Source organism: Poecile atricapillus, chromosome 2 (genome assembly GCF_030490865.1).
Source record: "Poecile atricapillus isolate bPoeAtr1 chromosome 2, bPoeAtr1.hap1, whole genome shotgun sequence".
In the NCBI taxonomy this organism is placed as follows: domain Eukaryota; kingdom Metazoa; phylum Chordata; class Aves; order Passeriformes; family Paridae; genus Poecile; species Poecile atricapillus.
In genome coordinates, this window is record NC_081250.1 from 154051011 (window position 1) to 154073641 (window position 22631).

At 61.4% G+C, this 22631-nt stretch overlaps 1 protein-coding gene across 1 annotated transcript; it reads right to left on the minus strand.

The window, feature by feature from the left end:
• LOC131575570 (sphingomyelin phosphodiesterase 5-like) lies at positions 1–21937 on the minus strand. Its single transcript, XM_058831167.1, has 8 exons — positions 21921–21937; positions 7609–9284; positions 7455–7527; positions 5162–5302; positions 4364–4453; positions 2595–2658; positions 845–989; positions 1–321 (listed from the first exon to the last, which is right to left on the minus strand). Exons 2-8 carry the CDS (start codon positions 9220–9222, stop codon positions 226–228), a joined length of 2223 nt encoding a protein of 740 aa, XP_058687150.1. The 5' UTR covers positions 9223–9284; positions 21921–21937; the 3' UTR covers positions 1–225.
• Between the last annotated feature and the right edge of the window lie 694 nt (positions 21938–22631).

Consider the following 22631-nt stretch of genomic DNA (forward strand, 5'->3'; position numbering starts at 1 on the left):
TCCAGTGTCCAGTACTGTCCAGTCCAGTGTCCAGTGTCCACTCCAGTGTCCAGTGTCCAGTGTCCACTCCAGTGTCCAGTGTCCAGTGTCCAGCGCTGTGTCCAGTCCAGTGTCCGGCACCATGTCCAGTTCCGTGTCCAGTTCAGTGTCCAGTTCAGTCCAGTTCCGTGTCCAGTTCAGGGTCCAGTGTCCAGTCCAGTGTCCAGCACCGCGGCCGTGCCGGGGTCAGAGGTCAGCGGGCCCCACGCGCAGGCGCAAGGCCACGGGCAGGTGGTCACTCAGTGTGGCCAACTGGGTGATGACCGAGAGGCCGGTGACCTCCTGTGGGGACAGAGGGGACACTGGGGTCACCAAGGTCATGGAGGGGTCACTCTGGGGTCACTGGGGTCACTGTGGGGTCACTGTGGGGTCACTGGGGTCACTGGGGTCAGTGTGGGGTCACTGGGGTCACTGTGGGGTCACTCTGGGGTCCCAGGGGTCACTCACGGTGGTCAGTGCCAGGTCTCAGGGGTCAGTGAGGGTCACTGTGGGGTCACTCTGGGGTCACTGGGGTCACTGGGGTCACTGTGGGGTCACTGTGGGGTCACTGTGGGGTCACTGGGGTCACTGAGGGGTCACTGTGGGTCCCAGGGGGTCCCAGTGGTCACTGGTGGTCACTCACAGTGGTGAGTGCTGGGTCTCAGGGGTCACTGTGGGGTCACTGGGGTCACTGGGGTCAGTGTGGGGTCACTATGGGGTCACTGGGGTCAGTGTGGGGTCACTATGGGGTCAGTGGGGTCACTGTGGGGTCCCAGTGGTCATTGTGGGGTCCCAGTGGTCCCAGGGGGTCCCAGTGGTCACTCACAGTGGTCAGTTCCGGGTTCCTCCTCAGCAGCACCACGTCCACTCTCCGGCCCTGCCACGGCCGCTCGGCCATCGGGTCCAGAGCCCCGCTGGACAGGATGGGACCGGCCAGGAACTGACCACGACCCCAGGGCTCGGACAGTGTCCTGAGGGGTGACACAGGGGTCACACAGAGGTCACAGGGGTCACACAGGGGTCACGCAGGGGTCAGGGGTCACACAGGGGTCACAGGGGTCACACAGGGGTCATTGGGTCCGGAGCCCCGCTGGACAGGATGGGACCGGCCAGGAACTGACCACGACCCCACGGCTCGGACAGTGTCCTGAGGGATCACACAGGGGTCACAGGGGTCACACAGGGGTCACACAGGGGTCAGGGGTCACACAGGGGTCACCCAGGGGTCATCGGGTCCGGAGCCCCGCTGGACAGGATGGGACCGGCCAGGAACTGACCACGACCCCACGGCTCGGACAGTGTCCTGAGGGGTCACACAGGGGTCACAGGGGTCAAACAGGGGTCACACAGGGGTCACACAGGGGTCAGGGGTCACACAGGGGTCACACAGGGGTCACAGGGGTCACACAGGGGTCATCGGGTCTGGAGCCCTGCTGGACAGGATGGGACCGGCCAGGAACTGACCACGACCCCAGGGCTCGGACAGTGTCCTGAGGGGTCACACAGGGGTCACAGGGGTCACACTGGGTCACACAGGGGTCACACAGGGGTCACACAGGGGTCAGGGGTCACACAGAGGTCACAGGGGTCACACAAGGGTCATTGGGTCCGGAGCCCCGCTGGACAGGATGGGACCAGCCAGGAACTGACCACGACCCCACGGCTCGGACAGTGTCCTGAGGGGTCACACAGGGGTCACAGGGGTCACACAGGGGTCACACAGGGGTCACACAGGGGTTACAGGGGTCACCCAGGGGTCACAGAGGTCACACAGGGGTCATTGGGTCCTGAGCCCTGCTGGACAGGATGGGACCGGCCAGGAACTGACCACGACCCCAGGGCTCGGACAGTGTCCTGAGGGGTCACACAGGGGTCACACAGGGGTCACACAAGGGTCACAGGGGTCACAGGGGTCACACAGGGGTCATCGGGTCCGGAGCCCCACTGGACAGGATGGGACTGGCCAGGAACTGACCACGACCCCAGGGCTCGGACAGTGTCCTGAGGGGTCACAGGGGTCACCCAGGGGTCACCCAGGGGTCACCCAGGGGTCACCCAGGGGTCACAGGGACATGGTGACACAGGGGACACTGGCACAGGTGACACAAGGACGAGGGACCCTCCCCTCCCACCCTGAGCCCCCCCAATGTCCCCCAATGTCCCCAATGTCCCCCCAATGTCCCCAATGTCCCCAATGTCCCCAATGTCCCCAATGTCCCCCCAATGTCCCCCCAATGTCCCCAATGTCCCCAATGTCCCCCCAATGTCCCCAATATCCCCCCAGTGTCCCCAATGTCCCCAATGTCCCCCCAATGTCCCCCCAGTGTCCCCAATGTCCCCAATGTCCCCAATGTCCCCCAGTGTCCCCAGTGTCCCCAATGTCCCCCAATGTCCCCCCAATGTCCCCAATGTCCCCCCAATGTCCCCAATGTCCCCAATGATGTCCCCAATGTCCCCAATGATGTTCCCAATGATGTCCCCAATGTCCCCAGTGATGTCCCCAATGAAGTCCCCAATGTCCCCAGTGATGTCTCCAGTGATGTCCCCAATGATGTCCCCAATGTCCCCGTTGTCACCTCTCCATCTCCTCGGGGTTGGACACCGGCTGCTCGTAGATCTTGAGGCAGTCGAGCAGCGTCCCTGGGGACAGTGGGGACATTTGGGGACACTGGGGACACTGGGGACATCGAGGGGACATCGAGGGGACATTGGGGACATTGGGGACACTGGGGACATTGGGGGGATTGGGGGACATTGGGGACACTGGGGACATTGGGGACATTGGGGACATTGGGGACACTGGGGACATTGGGGGGATTGGGGGACATTGGGGACACTGGGGACATTGGGGACATTGGGGACACTGGGGACATTGGGGACATTGGGGACATTGGGGACATTGGGGGGATTGGGGGACATTGGGGACACTGGGGACATTGGGGACATTGGGGACACTGGGGACATTGGGGACATTGGGGACATTGGGGACAGTGGGGACATTGGGGGGATTGGGGGACATTGGGGACATTGGGGACATTGGGGGGATTGGGGGACATTGGGGACATTGGGGGGATTGGGGGACATTGGGGACATTGGGGACATTGGGGGGATTGGGGGACATTGGGAACATTGGGGGGATTGGGGGACATTGGGGACATTGGGGACAGTGGGGACATTGGGGGGATTGGGGGACATTGGGGACATTGGGGACATTGGGGACACTGGGGACATCGAGGGGACATTGGGGACATTGGGGACAGTGGGGACATTGGGGGGATTGGGGGACATTGGGGACATTGGGGACATTGGGGACATTGGGGGGATTGGGGGACATTGGGGACATTGGGGGGATTGGGGACATTGGGGGGATTGGGGGACATTGGGAACATTGGGGGGATTGGGGGACATTGGGGGGATTGGGGGACATTGGGGACATTGGGGACATTGGGGACATTGGGGACATGGGGACACTGGGGACATTGGGGACACTGGGGACATTGGGGGGATTGGGGGACATTGGGAACATTGGGGGGATTGGGGGACATTGGGGGGATTGGGGGGATTGGGGGACATTTGGGGACATCGGGGACATTGGGGACATGAATGGGACCCCGGACATGGGGAGGGGACAGGAGGGGACAGTGGGGTCCCCGGTCAGAGGTGACAATGGGGAGGTGACCCTGGGGAGGTGACAATGGGGTCCCCAGGGAGGTGACAATGGGGAGGTGACAGTGGTGTCCCCTGTCACAGGTGACAGTGGGATCCCTGGGGAGGTGACAATGGGGAGGTGACAGTGGGGAGGTGACAATGGTGACCCCGGGGAGGTGACAATGGGGAGGTGACAATGGGATCCCTGGGGAGGTGACAATGGGGTCCCCCCGGTCAGAGGTGACAATGGGGAGGTGACCCCGGGGAGGTGACAATGGGAACCCTGGGGAGGTGACAGTGGGTAGGTGACCCCGGGGAGGTGACAATGGGGAGGTGACCCCGGGGAGGTGACAATGGGGAGGTGACAATGGTGACCCCGGGTAGGTGACCCTGGACAGGTGACCCCGGGTAGGTGACCCTGGGTAGGTGACCCTGGGGAGGTGACCCTGGACAGGTGACCCTGGGTAGGTGACCCCGGGTAGGTGACCCTGGACAGGTGACCCTGGACAGGTGACCCCGGGTAGGTGACCCTGGACAGGTGACCCCGGGTAGGTGACAGTGGGTAGGTGACCCTGGACAGGTGACCCCGGGGAGGTGACAATGGGTAGGTGACCCTGGACAGGTGACCCCGGGTAGGTGACCCTGGACAGGTGACCCTGGACAGGTGACCCCGGGGAGGTGACAGCCGTGTCCCCACCGATGGCCCAGGGCTGGTCCTGTCCGGGCCGGCGCCGCGCGGGGTCCCAGAACTCCTGGAACAGGGGGTGCTGCTGGTTCTGGGCGTCACCTGCGGGGACACGGCGCTGCTGTCACCCCCCGGGTCACCCAGTGTCCCCCTGTGTCACCCCATGTCACCCCCCGGGTCACCCAGTGTCCCCCTGTGTCACCCCCCATGTCACCCCCCGGGTCACCCAGTGTCCCCCTCTGTCACCCCATGTCACCCCCCGGGTCACCCAATGTCCCCCTCTGTCACCCCATGTCACCCCCCGGGTCACCCAGTGTCCCCCTGTGTCACCCCATGTCACCCCCCGGGTCACCCAGTGTCCCCCTGTGTCACCCCATGTCACCCCCCGGGTCACCCCAGGTCACCCAGTGTCCCCCTGTGTCACCCCATGTCACCCCCCGGGTCACCCAGTGTCCCCCTCTGTCACCCCATGTCACCCCCCAGGTCACCCAGTGTCCCCCTCTGTCACCCCATGTCACCCCCCGGGTCACCCCAGGTCACCCAGTGTCCCCCAATGTCCCCCTGTGTCACCCCCTGGGTCACCCCCCAGTGTCCCCCCGTGTCACCCCCCGGGTCACCCCCAGTGTCACCAGTGTCCTCCCCGTGTCCCCCACCCAGTGACCCCCCCCCAGTGTCCCCCCCATGTCACCCCCCGTGTCCCCCCCCCATGTCCCCCCAATGTCCCCCCAGTGTCCCCCCCCGCAGTGTCCCCCCGTGTCCCCCCCCATGTCCCCCCAGTGTCCCCCCCCGCAGTGTCCCCAATGTCCCCACCCCGGGAGCAGTTGTCGAAGTTGAGGTCCCCACAGAGGACATCGAAGGCCACCAGGTCCCCCGGCTGCTCCTGGTCCCCACGGAAGTCCCGGAGCCAGCGCAGGGACAGGGACAGCTGCTGGTCACGGATGGTGGCATCGGCTGGGACAGCATGGGGACATCATGGGGACATCATGGGGACACCGTGGGGACAGGGACAGGGACATGGGGACAGGGACAGCTGCTGGTCACGGATGGTGGCATCGGCTGGGACAGGGACAAGGACAGGGACATCATGGGGACACCGTGGGGACATTGGGGACATCATGGGGACAGGGACAGGGACATGGAGACAGGGACAGGGACATGGGGACAGGGACATGGGGACAGGGACAGCTGCTGGTCACGGATGGTGGCATCGGCTGGGACAGGGGACAGCATGGGGACATCATGGGAACACCGTGGGGACATTGGGGACATCATGGAGACAGGGACAGGGACATGGGGACAGGGACATGGGGACAGGGACAGCTGCACATCACAGATGGTGGCATCGGCTGGGACAGGGGACAGGGACATCATGGGGACACCGTGGGGACAGGGACATGGGGACAGGGACAGGGACATGGGGACAGGGACAGCTGCTGGTCAGGGATGGTGGCATCGGCTGGGACAGGGACAAGGACAGGGACATCATGGGGACACCGTGGGGACATTGGGGACATCATGGGGACAGGGACAGCTGCTGGTCAGGGATGGTGGCATCGGCTGGGACAGGGGACAGCATGGGGACATCATGGGGACACCGTGGGGACAGGGACAGGGACATGGGGACAGGGACAGCTGCTGGTCACGGATGGTGGCATCGGCTGGGACAGGGACAAGGACAGGGACATCATGGGGACACCGTGGGGACATTGGGGACACCATGGGGACAGGGACAGGGACATGGGGACAGGGACAGGGACATGGGGACACCATGGGGACAGGGACATGGGGACAGGGACAGGGACATGGGGACACCATGGGGACAGGGACATGGGGACAGGGACAGGGACATGGGGACAGGGACAGCTGCACGTCATGGATGGTGGCATCGGCTGAGACAGGGACACAACATGGGGACATCATGGGGACACCGTGGGGACAGGGACAGGGACATGGGGACAGGGACATGGGGACAGGGACAGCAGCACGTCACGGATGGTGGCATCGGCTGGGACATGGGGACAGGGACATCATGGGGACATCATGGAGACATTGGGGACATCATGGGGACACCATGGGGACATTGGGGACATCATGGGGACATCATGAGGACATGGGATCTGGAGAAATGGGGACAGACACAGGGACAGGGACATGGGGACACCACGGGGACAGGGACAGGGACATGGGGACACAGGACATGGGGACATGGGGACACCGTGGGGACAGACACAGGGACACCCATAGGGACACCAGGGGGACACAGTGACAGAGGGACACCGAGGGACAAGGACACCGGGACACAGCCGGACACCGCCCCAACACCCCGAGCCCCTCCCCCAGTGCCACACCCGGTGTCCCTCCCGTGCCACCACCGTGTCCCCCCTCTCTGTCACCGTGTCCCCCCGTGCCACCACCATGTCCCCCCCGTGCCACCACTGTGTCCCCTCTGTGCCACCACTGTGTCCACCCCATGCCACCAGCATGTCCCCCCGTGCCATCACCGTGTCCCCCCCGTGCCACCACCGTGTCCCCCCCATGCCACCACGTCCCCCCCACGCTGTCACCATGTCCCCCCCGTGCCACCACCATGTCCCCCCCATGTCACCACCATGTCCCTCCCATGCCACCACCGTGTCCCCCCCACGCTGTCACCGTGTCCCCCCTGCGCCACCACCATGTCCCCCCCGTGCTGTCACCGTGTCCCCCCACTCTGTCACCGTGTCCCCCCTCTCCACCACCGTGTCCCCCCTGTGCTGTCACCGTGTCCCCCCACTCTGTCACCGTGTCCCCCTCTTGCCACCACCGTGTCCCCCCCTCTCCATCACCGTGTCCCCCCCCGCGCTGTCACCGTGTCCCCCCCACGCTGTCACCATGTCCCCCCCATGCCACCACCATGTCCCCCCCGTGCTGTCACTGTGTCCCGCCTGTGCCACCACCGTGTCCCCCCCTCCACCACCATGTCCCCCCCCATGCCACCAGCGTGTCCCTGCCATGCCACCACCGTGTCCCCCCTCTCTGTCACTGTGTCCCCCCCACGCTGTCACCGTGTCCCCCCCGTGCCACCACCGTGTCCCCCCCGCGCTGTCACCGTGTCCCCACTCACGCGCGGGCGCCTGCAGGTGGGTGCAGCCCAGGTACCCCACGACCCTCCGGCCCTGCCGCGTCCCCAGCAGCACCTGTGGGGTTGGGGACACCAACCGCGGTCACCGCGTCACCTGGGCCACCACCCCGTCACCCCCCCGCCCCGCCCCCCTTACCTGGGCCACCAGCAGCCCCTTGTTGGCCAGCGCGTCCTCGCGGGCGGCCACGGGGAAGGGGTGGAAGCGGGCGGCGGTCAGCGGGAAGCGGCTGGCCAGGAGGAGGCCACTGCCCAGCACCCGCAGCCGGCCGCAGCGCAGCCCCCCCGGGCCCACCCCCCACAGCACGTAGGGAAAATGGCGGCCCAGCTGCCGGCGCAGCGCGGCGGCCGCGGCGGCGTCGAACACCTCCTGGAGGCACAGGAAGTCGGTGTCCGGCGGGACGCGGGCGGTCAGCACCGGCGGCATGGGGTCGGGCAGAGGGATCGGCCGCTCCGGCCTCGGAGATGGGGAGGGTGCCGGGGTCAGTGCCGGGTCAGCGATTGGACGAGGGTTGGTCATCGGTGTTGGGTTGGTCATCGTTGGGTTGGTCATCGTTGGGGTGGTCATCGTTGGGTTGGTCATCATCACTGGATTGGTCATCATTGGATGGGTCATCATTGGGTTGGTCATCGGCGTTGGGTTGGTCATCATTGGGTTGTTTATTGTTGGGTTGGTCATTGGTGTTGGGTTGGTCATCGTTGGATTGGTCATCATCATTGGGTTGGTCATCATTGGATGGGTCATCATTGGGTTGTTCATCGTTGGGTTGGCCATCATCACTGGATTGGTCATCATTGGATGGGTCATCATTGGGTTGGTCATTGTTGGGTTGGTCATCGTTGGGTTGGTCATTGGTGTTGGGTTGGTCATCGTTGGGTTGGCCATCATCATTGGGTTGGTCATCAGTGTTGGGTTGGTCATCGTTGGGTTGGTCATTGGTGTTGGGTTGGTCATCATTGGGTTGTCCATCATCGTTGGGTTGTCCATCACTGTGTTGTCCATCACTGTGTTGTCCATCATCGTTGGGTTGTCCATCACTGTGTTGTCCACCACTGTGCTGTCCACCATTGTGCTGTCCACCACCACCTCCGGCCACACCCCCGCTCTCCCCCCCACCTCCGACTGACCACCGGCCGTCCGTGCGTCCACCCCGGTGCGTCCCCCCCGATCCTCCATCCCCCCGTAACCTCCCCCCTTCCCACGCCCCATCTCCAGCAACCCCCGGCGACATCCAGAACCTTCCTCATCCTCTCCGGCCGCCGGCCGCTGACCACCGCCGAGTGCCCGGCCGATGACCGCGGCTCTGCGCCGGCCGTGTCCGAGGTTGCTGAACCTGGCCAGGCCGTCGGGCAGCAGGCACACGTTGGCGCTCAGGAAGGTGAAACCCCTGGAGGTCCTGGCGTCCCACGGCCGCGGCGTGGCCGCTCCGGCCGCGCGCTGCTGGACGAATGACCGGCGTTTGGCCTGAGCCGGGAGCCACAGCGCCAGGCCCAGCAGCGCCGGTGGAAGCGCCAGCAGAACCAGCAGAACCAGCACCGGTGCCACCACCAGCCTGGTGGCCACAGCCAGGCAGTGACCGGCCCGGTGGCGCCGCCAGCTCGCCCGCTGGGCCGTGGTGGGCTGCAGGGACAGCAGATGGTCCAGTGACCAGTAGCCGGGGGCCAGCAGAGCTTCGGCCACCGCGGCCACCACGGCCACAGCCAGGTTGGGGAAGGGGGTGTCGGGCAGAGTGGACGGAGGTGGCCACGGCATGGCCGGGGGGTCCTGGGGGGCTCCTGGGTCCGGTCGGGGGGCTCAGGTGGGGTCGGTGGGACCTGTGGGGGGAGATGGCGGTGAGGGGGAGGGGACAGCGGAGCGGTCAGTGTCACCGGGAGGGTCCCCGGACGGAGAGGGACACGCGAGAACCGGCAGAGGGACCCCCGGGAACCCAGAGTGAGACCCCCAGGACCCCCAGGGAACTCAGAGTGAGACCCCCTCCCCATCCTGGTCACTGTGGTCACTGTGGTCACTCAGTGGTCACTCAGTGGTCCCTCTGGTCACTGTGGTCCCTGTGGTCACCCAGTCCCTGTGGTCACTGTGGTCCCTGTGGTCCCTGTGGTCACTGTGGTCAGCCGGTCACTGTGGTCAGCTGGTCACTGTGGTCCCTGTGGTCCCTGTGGTCACTGTGGTCACTCAGTCACTGTGGTCCCTGTGGTCCCTGTGGTCACTGTGGTCACTCGGTCACTGTGGTCACTGTGGTCCCTGTGGTCCCTGTGGTCACTGTGGTCAGCCGGTCACTGTGGTCACTGTGGTCACTGTGGTCACTGTGGTCCCTGTGGTCACTGTGGTCACTGTGGTCACTCGGTCACTGTGGTCCCTGTGGTCACTGTGGTCACTGTGGTCACTGTGGTCACTCAGTGGTCCCTGTGGTCCCTGTGGTCACTGTGGTCACTGTGGTCACTCAGTGGTCACTGTGGTCACTCAATGGTCACTCAGTGGTCACTGTGGTCACTGTGGTCACTCAGTGGTCACTCAGTGGTCACTGTGGTCACTGTGGTCACCCGGTCCCTGTGGTCACTGTGGTCACTGTGGTCACTGTGGTCCCTGTGGTCCCTGTGGTCACTGTGGTCACTGTGGTCCCTGTGGTCACTCTGGTCACTGTGGTCACTGTGGTCACCCAGTCCCTGTGGTCACTGTGGTCCCTGTGGTCCCTGTGGTCACTGTGGTCAGCCGGTCACTGTGGTCAGCTGGTCACTGTGGTCCCTGTGGTCCCTGTGGTCACTGTGGTCACTGTGGTCACTCGGTCACTGTGGTCCCTGTGGTCCCTGTGGTCACTGTGGTCACTCGGTCACTGTGGTCCCTGTGGTCACTGTGGTCACTGTGGTCACTCGGTCACTGTGGTCACTGTGGTCACTGTGGTCACTCGGTCACTGTGGTCCCTGTGGTCACTGTGGTCACTGTGGTCACTCGGTCACTGTGGTCACTGTGGTCGCTCTGGTCCCTCTGGTCCCTGTGGTCACTCAGTCCCTGTTGTCAGCCGGTCCCTGTGGTCCCTGTGGTCACTGTGGTCACTGTGGTCACTGTGGTCACTCAGTGGTCACACAGTGGTCACTGTGGTCACTGTGGTCACTGTGGTCCCTGTGGTCACTGTGGTCACTGTGGTCACTGTGGTCACTGTGGTCACTGTGGTCACCCGGTCCCTGTGGTCACTGTGGCCACTCAGTGGTCATTCAGTGGTCACTGTGGTCACTGTGGTCACTGTGGTCACTCGGTCCATGTGGTCACTGTGGTCACTGTGGTCACCTGGTCCCTGTGGTCAGCCAGTCACTGTGGTCACTCAGTGGTCACTCAGTGGTCACTGTGGTCACTGTGGTCACTCAGTGGTCACTCAGTGGTCACTGTGGTCACCCGCTCACCGCAGGAAACTCGGAGCGACGCCCCCTCCCCCACCCCGGCCACCACCGTGGGAAATTCCCCTCCCCCACCCCCCAAACCCCCGTGGGAAACTCACCTGGCCGGAGCCCCTCCCCCACTCCAACCATCACCGTGGGAAATTCCCCTCCCCCACCCCCCAAACCCCCGTGGGAACCTCACCTGGCCGCAGCCCCTCCCCCACCCCGGCCACCACCGCGGGAAATTCCCGCGGCCGGGAGCTGCCCCTCCCCCCTCCGGCCACCGTGGGAACCTCCCGGGAATGTCACCTGTCCCCGGGAATGTCACCTGTCCCCCCCGGGAATGTCATCTGTCCCCTCCAATGTCACCTGTCCCCTCCAATGTCACCTGTCCCCCCGGAAATGTCACCTGTCCCCCCCGGGAATGTCACCTGTCCTCGGGAATGTCACCTGTCCCCCCGGGAGGGGGGGAGGGGCACGGGACCCCTCCCCCCACGGGACCACCCCTCCCCCCCCCCCCGGGACCCCCTCAGGTGGGTCCGGCCCGGAGGAGCCGCTCCCGTCCCTTCCCCTCCCCCACGGTGGTGGCACCTGAGCCCCCAGGGACCCCCCGGGACCCCCTCACCTGGCCTGGGGCTTGGGGGGGGTCAGGAGACAGGTGAGTCCTGGTCCCTGAGTCTGGACAGGTGAGGCCCAGCCAGGTGAGTCCTCTGATCCTGTCCAGGTGAGTCCTGGTCTCTGATCCTGTCCAGGTGAGTCCTGGTCCCTGAGTCTGGACAGGTGAGTCCCAGCCAGGTGAGTCCTCTGATCCTGTCCAGGTGAGTTCTGGTCCTGGTCCTGTCCAGGTGAGTTCCAGCCAGGTGAACCCTGGTCCCTGAGTCCTGTCCAGGTGAGTCCCGGCCAGGTGAGGCCCAGCTCCTGATCTTGTCCAGGTGAATCCCAGCCAGGTGAGTCCTCTGAGCCTGTCCAGGTGAGTCATGACCAGGTGAGTTCCGGCCCCTGAGCCCGGCCAGGTGAGTCCTGGCCAGGTGAACCCTGGTCCCTGAGTCTGGACAGGTGAGGCCCAGCCAGGTGAGTCCCCTGATCCTGTCCAGGTGAGTCCCAGCTCCTGATCATGTCCAGGTGAGTTCTGGTCCCTGATCCTGTCCAGGTGAGTCCCAGTCAGGTGAGTCCCCTGATCCTGTCCAGGTGAGTCCTGTCCAGGTGAACCCTGGTCCCTGAGTCTGGACAGGTGAGTCCTGGTCCCTGATCCTGTCCAGGTGAGTTCCAGCCCCTGAGCCCAGCCAGGTGAGTCCTGTCCAGGTGAGTCCCAGCTCCTGATCCTGTCCAGGTGAGTTCTGGCCAGGTGAGTCCTGTCCAGGTGAGTCCCAGCTCCTGATCCTGTCCAGGTGAGTTCTGGCCAGGTGAGTCATGGCCAGGTGAGTCCTGGCCCCGGATCCTGTCCAGGTGAGTCCCAGTCTCTGATCCTGTCCAGGTGAGTCCTGGTCCCTGAGCCTGTCCAGGTGAGTCCCCTGATCCTGTCCAGGTGAGTTCTGGTCCCTGATCCTGCCCAGGTGAGTCCCCTGAGCCTGTCCAGGTGAGTCCTGTCCAGGTGAGTCCCAGTCAGGTGAGTCCCCTGATCCTGACCAGTTGAGTCCTGTCCAGGTGAGTCCTGGTCCCTGATCTTGTCCAGGTGAGTCCTGTCCAGGTGAGTCCCAGCCCCTGAGCCCAGCCAGGTGAATCCTCTGATCCTGTCCAGGTGAGTCCTGGTCCCTGAACCTGTCCAGATGAGTCATGGCCAGGTGAATTCCAGCCCCTGAGCCCAGCCAGGTGAGTCCCAGCCAGGTGAGCCCCGGTCCCTGAGCCCAGCCAGGTGAGTCCTGTCCAGGTGAGTCCCCTGATCCTGTCCAGGTGAGTCCCAGCTCCTGATCCTGTCCAGGTGAGTCCCAGACAGGTGAGTTCTGGTCCCTGATCCTGTCCAGGTGAGGCCCAGTCTCTGATCCTCTCCAGGTGAGTCCCAGCCAGGTGAGGCCCAGCTCCTGATCCTGTCCAGGTGAGTCCCAGCTCCTGATTCTGTCCAGGTGAGTCCCAGACAGGTGAGTCCCAGTCTCTGATCCTGTCCAGGTGAGTTCCGCCCCCAGATCCCGTCCAGGTGAGTTCCGCCCCCAGATCCCGACCAGGTGAGTCCCGGTCAGGTGAGTTCCGGCTCCTGAGCGTGGTCAGGTGAGTCCCATCCGGCCGAGCTGGTCTGACAGGTTCCTGGCAAGGCTGGTGACACCTCACCTGGGCAGAGACACCTCACCTGGGCAGAGACACCTCACCTGGGCAGTGACACCTCACCTGGGCAGAGACACCTCACCTGGGCAGAGACACCTCACCTGGGCAGGAGAACCTCACCTGGGGAGATACACCTCACCTGGGCAGAGACACCTCACCTGGGCAGAGACACCTCACCTGGGCAGGAGAACCTCACCTGGGCTGGAGAACCTCACCTGGGCTGGAGAACCTCACCTGGGCAGAGACACCTCACCTGGGGAGATACACCTCACCTGGGCAGAGACACCTCACCTGGGCAGAGACACCTCACCTGGGCTGGAGAACCTCACCTGGGCTGGAGAACCTCACCTGGGCCAGAGACACCTCACCTGGGCAGGAGAACCTCACCTGGGCCAGAGACACCTCACCTGGGCCAGAGACACCTCACCTGGGCAGAGACACCTCACCTGGGCTGGAGAACCTCACCTGGGCAGAGACACCTCACCTGGGCTGGAGAACCTCACCTGGGCAGGAGAACCTCACCTGGGCCAGAGACACCTCACCTGGGCCAGAGACACCTCACCTGGGCAGAGACACCTCACCTGGGCTGGAGAACCTCACCTGGGCAGAGACACCTCACCTGGGCAGGAGAACCTCACCTGGGCAGGAGAACCTCACCTGGGCAGGAGAACCTCACCTGGGCAGAGACACCTCACCTGGGCAGAGACACCTCACCTGGGCTGGAGAACCTCACCTGGGCAGAGACACCTCACCTGGGCAGAGACACCTCACCTGGGCAGGAGAACCTCACCTGGGCAGAGACACCTCACCTGGGCAGAGACACCTCACCTGGACAGAGACACCTCACCTGGGCAGAGACACCTCACCTGGGCTGGAGAACCTCACCTGGGCAGGAGAACCTCACCTGGGCAGAGACACCTCACCTGGGGCAGAGACACCTCACCTGGGCTGGAGAACCTCACCTGGGCAGGAGAACCTCACCTGGGCAGGAGAACCTCACCTGGGCCAGAGACACCTCACCTGGGCCAGAGACACCTCACCTGGGCAGAGACACCTCACCTGGGCCAGAGACACCTCACCTGGGCAGAGACACCTCACCTGGGCTGGAGAACCTCACCTGGGCAGAGACACCTCACCTGGGCTGGAGAACCTCACCTGGGCAGGAGAACCTCACCTGGGCAGAGACACCTCACCTGGGCAGAGACACCTCACCTGGGCTGGAGAACCTCACCTGGGCAGAGACACCTCACCTGGGCAGGAGAACCTCACCTGGGGAGAGACACCTCACCTGGGCTGGAGAACCTCACCTGGGCAGGAGAACCTCACCTGGGCAGGAGAACCTCACCTGGGCCAGAGACACCTCACCTGGGCTGGAGAACCTCACCTGGGCCAGAGACACCTCACCTGGGCTGGAGAACCTCACCTGGGCAGGAGAACCTCACCTGGGGAGAGACACCTCACCTGGGCAGAGACACCTCACCTGGACAGAGACACCTCACCTGGGCAGAGACACCTCACCTGGGCTGGAGAACCTCACCTGGGCAGGAGAACCTCACCTGGGCGTGGGCTGGTGCTGGACACGGGGGTCACTGGGGTCACTACTGGGGTCACTGGTCGCAAGTGTCCACCCAAGGGGTCAGTCCCAGTGTCCACCCCAGTGTCCCCCAGTGTCCCCAGTGTCCACTCAGTGTCCTCCAGTGTCCACCCAGGGGTCAGTCCCAGTGTCCCCAGTGTCCCCAGTGTCCCCCAGTGTCCCCCCAGTGTCCCCCAGTGTCCACCCAGGGGTCAGTCCCAGTGTCCCCAGTGTCCCCAGTGTCCCCCAGTGTCCCCCCAGTGTCCACCCAAGGGGTCAGTGCCAATGTCCCCAGTGTCCTCCAGTGTCCCCAATGTCCCCCCCAGTGTCCCCCAGTGTCCACCCAGGGGTCAGTGAAGTGTCCATCCCAGTGTCCCCAGCATCCCCAGTGTCCACCCAGTGTCCCCCAAGGGGTCAGTCCCAGTGTCCCCAGTGTCCCCAGTGTCCCCCAGCGTCCACCCAAGGGGTCAGTGCAGTGTCCACCCCAGTGTCCCCTCAGTGTCCACCCCAGTGTCCCCAGTGTCCACCCAAGGGGTCAGTGCAGTGTCCACCCCAGTGTCCACCCCAGTGTCCCCAGTGTCCCCCAGTGTCCACCCAAGGGGTCAGTGACCTGTCCCTGTCCCTGTCCCCACCCCTCACCTCCACTCGCCACCGTGGCCACCTCCACCTGCCCGGGCTGGCCTGTCCCGGCCAGGAGTGGCTACCGGGGGTGGCTACCGGGAGTGGCCACCGGGAGTGGCTACCGGGAGTGGCTACCGGGGGTGGCTACCGTGAGTGGCTACCGGGGGTGGCTACCGGGGCTGGCTATAGAGGGTGGCTACCGGGAGTGGCTACCGGGGGTGGCTACCGGGGGTGGCTACCGGGGGTGGCTACCGAGTGTGGCTACCGGGAGTGGCTACCGGGAGTGGCTACCGGGGGTGGCTGCTGTGAGTGGCTACCGGGAGTGGCTACCGAGTGTGGCTACCGGGGGTGGCTACCGGGAGTGGCTACCGGGAGTGGCTACCGCGGGTGGCTACCGGGGGTGGCTACCGGGGCTGCCAGGCCAGCCGGGTGACAGGCGACAGTGACAAAACATCCGCCCGGCCGCGTTCCTGTCCCCCTGCGTGGCCACCGTGGCCACCCCCCGAGCCACCCCCGAGGTCACCGTGGCCACCCCCCGGGCCACCCCCGGGCCACCGGACCGGTTCTGCCGGTAGCCCCGAGGAAGGGGGAGGGGCTGTGGTGGCACTGGGGGAGGGGCGGTGACAGCTCTGTGTCACCCTCACCTGTCCAGGTGTCCCCGGGGGGAGCCCGGGCTGTTCCTGTCCCCAATTGTCCGCAATTGTCCCCTCCTGTCCCCTCCTGTCCCCAATTGTCCCCTCTGTCCCCTCTGTCCCCTGTGTCCCCTCCTGTCCCCTCTGTCCCCTCTGTCCCCTCCTGTCCCCTCCTGTTCCCTCCTGTCCCCTCCTGTTCCCTCCTGTCCCCTGTGTCCCCTCCTGTCCCCTCCTGTCCCTCTGTCCCCTCCTGTCCCCTCTGTCCCCTCCTGTCCCCTCTGTCCCCTCTGTCCCCTCTGTCCCCTCCTGTCCCCTCTGTCCCCTCCTGTCCCCTCCTGTCCCCTCTGTCCCCTCTGTCCCCTGTGTCCCCTCCTGTCCCCTCTGTCCCCTCCTGTCCCCTCTGTCCCCTCTGTCCCTCTGTCCCCTCCTGTCCCCTCCTGTCCCCTCCTGTCCCCTCCTGTCCCCAATTGTCCCCTCTGTCCCCTCTGTCCCCTCCTGTCCCTCTGTCCCCTCCTGTCCCCTCCTGTCCCCTCCTGTCCCTCAGTCCCCTCCTGTCCCCTCTGTCCCTTTGTCCCTCTGTCCCCTCTGTCCCCTCTGTCCCCTCCTGTCCCCTCCTGTCCCTCTGTCCCCTCCTGTCCCTCTGTCCCCTCTGTCCCCTCTGTCCCCTCTGTCCCCTCTGTCCCCTCTGTCCCCTCTGTTATCAATTTGTATTGTGTTATTGGCTTTCGCAGATGAATCTGATATGTTAAATACATTTTAGCTCTGGATGTACTTTTTTCTTACTAACAAGTCATAAAGCTTAAAAGAATTTCCCAGGTACAAGGCAAGGAAACCCCAGAGAGCCCAAACTGTTATCAGGAGAAGAACAACAGAGCCCAAACTGTTATCAGGAGAAGAACAACAGAACCCAAACTGTGATCAGGAGAAGAACAACAGAGCCCAAACTGTTATCAGGAGAAGAACAACAGAACCCAAACTGTTATCAGGAGAAGAACAACAGAGCCCAAACTGTTATCAGGAGAAGAACAACAGAGCCCAAACTGTTATCAGGAGAAGAACAACAGAGCCCAAACTGTTATCAGGAGAAGAACAACAGAGCCCAAACTGTTATCGGAGAACAACAGAGCCCAAACTGTTATCAGGAGAAGAACAGAGCCCAAACTGTTATCAGGAGAAGAACAGAACCCAAACTGTTATCAGGAGAAGAACAACAGAGCCCAAACTGTTATCAGGAGAAGAACAACAGAGCCCAAACTGTTATCAGAGAACAACAGAGCCCAAACTGTTATCAGGAGAAGAACAGAGCCCAAACTGTTATCAGGAGAAGAACAACAGAGCCCAAACTGTTATCAGGAGAAGAACAGAGCCCAAACTGTGATCAGGAGAAGAACAGAACCCAAACTGTTATCAGGAGAACAACAGAGCCCAAACTGTTATCAGGAGAAGAACAGAGCCCAAACTGTTATCAGGAGAAGAACAGAGCCCAAACTGTGATCAGGAGAAGAACAGAACCCAAACTGTTATCAGGAGAACAACAGAGCCCAAACTGTTATCAGGAGAAGAACAACAGAGCCCAAACTGTTATCAGGAGAAGAACAACAGAGCCCAAACTGTTATCAGGAGAAGAACAACAGAGCCCAAACTGTTATCAGGAGAAGAACAGAGCCCAAACTGTGATCAGGAGAAGAACAACAGAGCCCAAACTGTTATCAGGAGAAGAACAGAGCCCAAACTGTTATCAGAGAACAACAGAGCCCAAACTGTTATCAGGAGAAGAACAGAGCCCAAACTGTTATCAGGAGAAGAACAACAGAGCCCAAACTGTTATCAGGAGAAGAACAACAGAGCCCAAACTGTTATCAGGAGAAGAACAGAGCCCAAACTGTTATCAGGAGAAGAACAGAGCCCAAACTGTTATCAGGAGAAGAACAACAGAGCCCAAACTGTTATCAGGAGAACAACAGAGCCCAAACTGTTATCAGGAGAAGAACAGAGCCCAAACTGTTATCAGGAGAAGAACAACAGAGCCCAAACTGTTATCAGGAGAAGAACAGAGCCCAAACTGTTATCAGGAGAAGAACAACAGAGCCCAAACTGTTATCAGGAGAAGAACAGAGCCCAAACTGTTATCAGGAGAAGAACTGAGCCCAAACTGTTATCAGGAGAAGAACAACAGAGCCCAAACTGTTATCAGGAGAAGAACAGAGCCCAAACTGTTATCAGGAGAAGAACTGAGCCCAAACTGTGATCAGGAGAAGAACAACAGAGCCCAAACTGTTATCAGGAGAAGAACAGAGCCCAAACTGTTATCAGGAGAAGAACAACAGAGCCCAAACTGTTATCAGGAGAAGAACAGAGCCCAAACTGTTATCAGGAGAAGAACAGAGCCCAAACTGTGATCAGGAGAAGAACAGAGCCCAAACTGTTATCAGGAGAAGAACAACAGAGCCCAAACTGTTATCAGGAGAAGAACAACAGAGCCCAAACTGTTATCAGAGAACAACAGAGCCCAAACTGTTATCAGGAGAAGAACAGAGCCCAAACTGTTATCAGGAGAAGAACAACAGAGCCCAAACTGTTATCAGGAGAAGAACAACAGAGCCCAAACTGTTATCAGGAGAAGAACTGAGCCCAAACTGTTATCAGGAGAAGAACAACAGAGCCCAAACTGTTATCAGGAGAAGAACAGAGTCCAAACTGTTATCAGGAGAAGAACAGAGCCCAAACTGTTATCAGGAGAAGAACAGAGCCCAAACTGTTATCAGGAGAAGAACAGAGCCCAAACTGTTATCAGGAGAAGAACAGAGCCCAAACTGTTATCAGGAGAAGAACAGAGCCCAAACTGTTATCAGGAGAAGAACAACAGAGCCCAAACTGTTATCAGGAGAAGAACTGAGCCCAAACTGTTATCAGGAGAAGAACAGAACCCAAACTGTTATCAGGAGAAGAACAACAGAGCCCAAACTGTTATCAGGAGAAGAACCATAGAGCCCAAACTGTTATCAGGAGAAGAACAACAGAGCCCAAACTGTTATCAGGAGAAGAACAGAGCCCAAACTGTTATCAGGAGAAGAACAACAGAGCCCAAACTGTTATCAGGAGAAGAACCATAGAGCCCAAACTGTTATCAGGAGAAGAACAGAGCCCAAACTGTTATCAGGAGAAGAACAGAGCCCAAACTGTTATCAGGAGAAGAACCATAGAGCCCAAACTGTTATCAGGAGAAGAACAACAGAGCCCAAACTGTGATCAGGAGAAGAACAACAGAGCCCAAACTGTTATCAGGAGAAGAACAGAGCCCAAACTGTTATCAGGAGAAGAACAGAGCCCAAACTGTTATCAGGAGAAGAACAGAGCCCAAACTGTTATCAGGAGAAGAACAACAGAGCCCAAACTGTTATCAGGAGAAGAACAGAGCCCAAACTGTTATCAGGAGAAGAACAGAGCCCAAACTGTTATCAGGAGAACAACAGAGCCCAAACTGTTATCAGGAGAAGAACAACAGAGCCCAAACTGTTATCAGGAGAAGAACAGAGCCCAAACTGTTATCAGGAGAAGAACCATAGAGCCCAAACTGTTATCAGGAGAAGAACAGAGCCCAAACTGTTATCAGGAGAAGAACAACAGAGCCCAAACTGTTATCAGGAGAAGAACAGAGCCCAAACTGTTATCAGGAGAAGAACAACAGAGCCCAAACTGTTATCAGGAGAACAACAGAGCCCAAACTGTTATCAGGAGAAGAACAGAGCCCAAACTGTTATCAGGAGAAGAACAGAGCCCAAACTGTTATCAGGAGAAGAACAGAGCCCAAACTGTTATCAGGAGAAGAATCATAGAGCCCAAACTGTTATCAGGAGAAGAACAACAGAGCCCAAACTGTTATCAGGAGAACAACAGAGCCCAAACTGTTATCAGGAGAAGAACAACAGAGCCCAAACTGTTATCAGGAGAAGAACAGAGCCCAAACTGTTATCAGGAGAAGAATCATAGAGCCCAAACTGTTATCAGGAGAAGAACAACAGAGCCCAAACTGTTATCAGGAGAAGAACAACAGAGCCCAAACTGTTATCAGGAGAAGAACAACAGAGCCCAAACTGTTATCAGGAGAAGAACAACAGAGCCCAAACTGTTATCAGAGAACAAGAGAGCCCAAACTGTTATCAGGAGAACAACAGAGCCCAAACTGTTATCAGGAGAACAACAGAGCCCAAACTGTTATCAGGAGAAGAACAACAGAGCCCAAACTGTTATCAGAGAACAAGAGAGCCCAAACTGTTATCAGGAGAACAACAGAGCCCAAACTGTTATCAGGAGAACAACAGAGCCCAAACTGTTATCAGGAGAAGAACAACAGAGCCCAAACTGTTATCAGGAGAAGAACAGAACCCAAACTGTTATCAGAGAACAACAGAGCCCAAACTGTTATCAGGAGAAGAACAGAGCCCAAACTGTTATCAGGAGAAGAACAGAGCCCAAACTGTTATCAGGAGAAGAACAGAGCCCAAACTGTTATCAGGAGAAGAACAGAGCCCAAACTGTTATCAGGAGAAGAACAGAGCCCAAACTGTTATCAGGAGAAGAACAACAGAGCCCAAACTGTTATCAGGAGAAGAACAGAGCCCAAACTGTTATCAGGAGAAGAACAACAGAGCCCAAACTGTTATCAGTGGAAGAGACGAAGCCCAGATACCCTCAGAGGAAGGATGACGGGGGCTGGACTCTTATCAACAATGACCATTTGCAAGAAAAACGAAACCAAACTCCAAAATAATGCTCATCAGCAAGAATAATGCTGACCAGCAGAAAAATAAGTTGTGTAAAGCATGATCTAAGGAGGCAGAAGCAGGGAGGGGACAGGTTTGGATGTGCATTAACCCCTCACAGCAGGGGGGGATAAAAAGAGTGTCCCCAAGATACCAGGGGTGATCCTGGCAACTCACCAGGGCTCCCGGCCCTTTTAACCCTTTGCTTTATTCCTTTTGTCTCCTCATTGTCTTTTTATTTATATTAAATTCTTTTTAGAATTTATTAAGTGAATCTCGTTTTTAAGACCTCTGTCCCCTCTGTCCCTCTGTCCCCTCCTGTCCCCTCTGTCCCCTCCTGTCCCCTCCTGTCCCCTCCTGTCCCCTCTATCCCCTCTGTCCCCTCTGTCCCCTCCTGTCCCCTCCTGTCCCCTCCTGTCCTCTCCTGTCCCCTCCTGTCCCCTCCTGTCCCCTCTGTCCCCTCCTGTCCCCACCCTGCTCGCAGCCGCCCCCCCCCGGGTGCAGGAGGTGACACAGGAGGTGACACAGGAGGTGACACAGGAGGTGACACGGAAAGTGACAGAGCTGGGGACCCCCCTGTGACCTCCCGTGACCCCCCCGGTGTCACCTCGGTGTCACCCTGAGCCCCCCGGAGTGACCGGGACCCCCCCGGTGTCACCCTGTGACCTCCCGTGACCCCCCCGGTGTCACCTCGGTGTCACCCTGAGCCCCCCGGTGTCACCCTGAGCCCCCCTGGACCCCCCCCGGTGTCACCTCGGTGTCACCCTGAGCCCCCCGGAGTGACCGGGACCCTCCCGGTGTCACCCTGTGACCTCCCGTGACCCCCCCGGTGTCACCTCGGTGTCACCCTGAGCTCCCCAGAGTGACCGGGACCCCCCTGTGACCTCCCGTGACCCCCCCGGTGTCACCTCGGTGTCACCCTGAGCCCCCCTGGACCCCCCCCGGTGTCACCCTGAGCCCCCCGGAGTGACCGGGACCCCCCCGGTGTCACCCTGTGACCTCCCGTGACCCCCCCGGTGTCACCTCGGTGTCACCCTGAGCCCCCCGGTGTCACCCTGAGCCCCCCTGGACCCCCCCCGGTGTCACCTCGGTGTCACCCTGAGCTCCCCGGAGTGACCGGGACCCCCCTGTGACCCCCCCGGTGTCACCTCGGTGTCACCCTGAGCCCCCCTGGACCCCCCCCGGTGTCACCCTGAGCCCCCCGGAGTGACCGGGACCCCCCCCCCGTTGTCACCTCGCTGTCGCCGCTCTGTCCCCGCTGTCGCCGCCTCCAGAAGCGAAAGGAAAAGCGCGGCCGAAAGCGAAAGGAAAACACAAAAACGGCGGAAAAAAAACCACCGGGAACCCCCCGGGACCCCCCGGGACACCCCCGGGACCCCCCCGGGACCCCCCGGAACACCCCCGGGACACCCCCGGGACACCCCCGGGACCCCCCCGGGACCCCCCGGAACACCCCCGGGACCCCCCGGGACACCCCCGGGACACACCCGGGACCCCCCGGTGTCACCTGGACACCCCTGGAGTGACCGGGACCCCCCGGGCCCCCCGGTGTCACCCGAACCCCCCCGGAGTGACCACGACACCCCAGGGACCCCCCCGTGACACCCCCGGGACCCCCCGGTGTCACCGTGACACACCCGGGACCCCCCCGGTGTCACCCGGACCCCCCCGGGACCCCCCGGTGTCACCGTGACACCTCCAGGACCCCCCGGGACCCCCCCGGAGTGGCCGGGACACCCCCAGTGTCACCCTGAGCCCCCCAGTGTCACCCTGACACCCCTGTGACCCCCCTGTGACCCCTCCGGAGTGACTGTGACACCCCCAGTGCCACCGGGAACCCCCTGAAGTGACCGGGACACCCCCGGGGACACAGAGGGACACAGAGGGACACAGAGCCAGCCCTGGGGACACAGGGACACAGAGGGACACGGGGACACAGAGGGAC

Coding starts and splice junctions, on each gene's coding strand:
- LOC131575570 (XM_058831167.1), bottom strand. CDS start 9,222: ATGCCGTGGCCACCTCCGTCCACTCTGCCCGACACCCCCTTCCCCAAC. Junction 4,454..5,161: donor CTTCGACAACTGCTCCCGGG/GTGGGGACATTG, acceptor GTGTCCCCGCAG/GTGACGCCCAGAACCAGCAG. Junction 990..2,594: donor AACCCCGAGGAGATGGAGAG/GTGACAACGGGG, acceptor GTCACCCCTCAG/GACACTGTCCGAGCCCTGGG.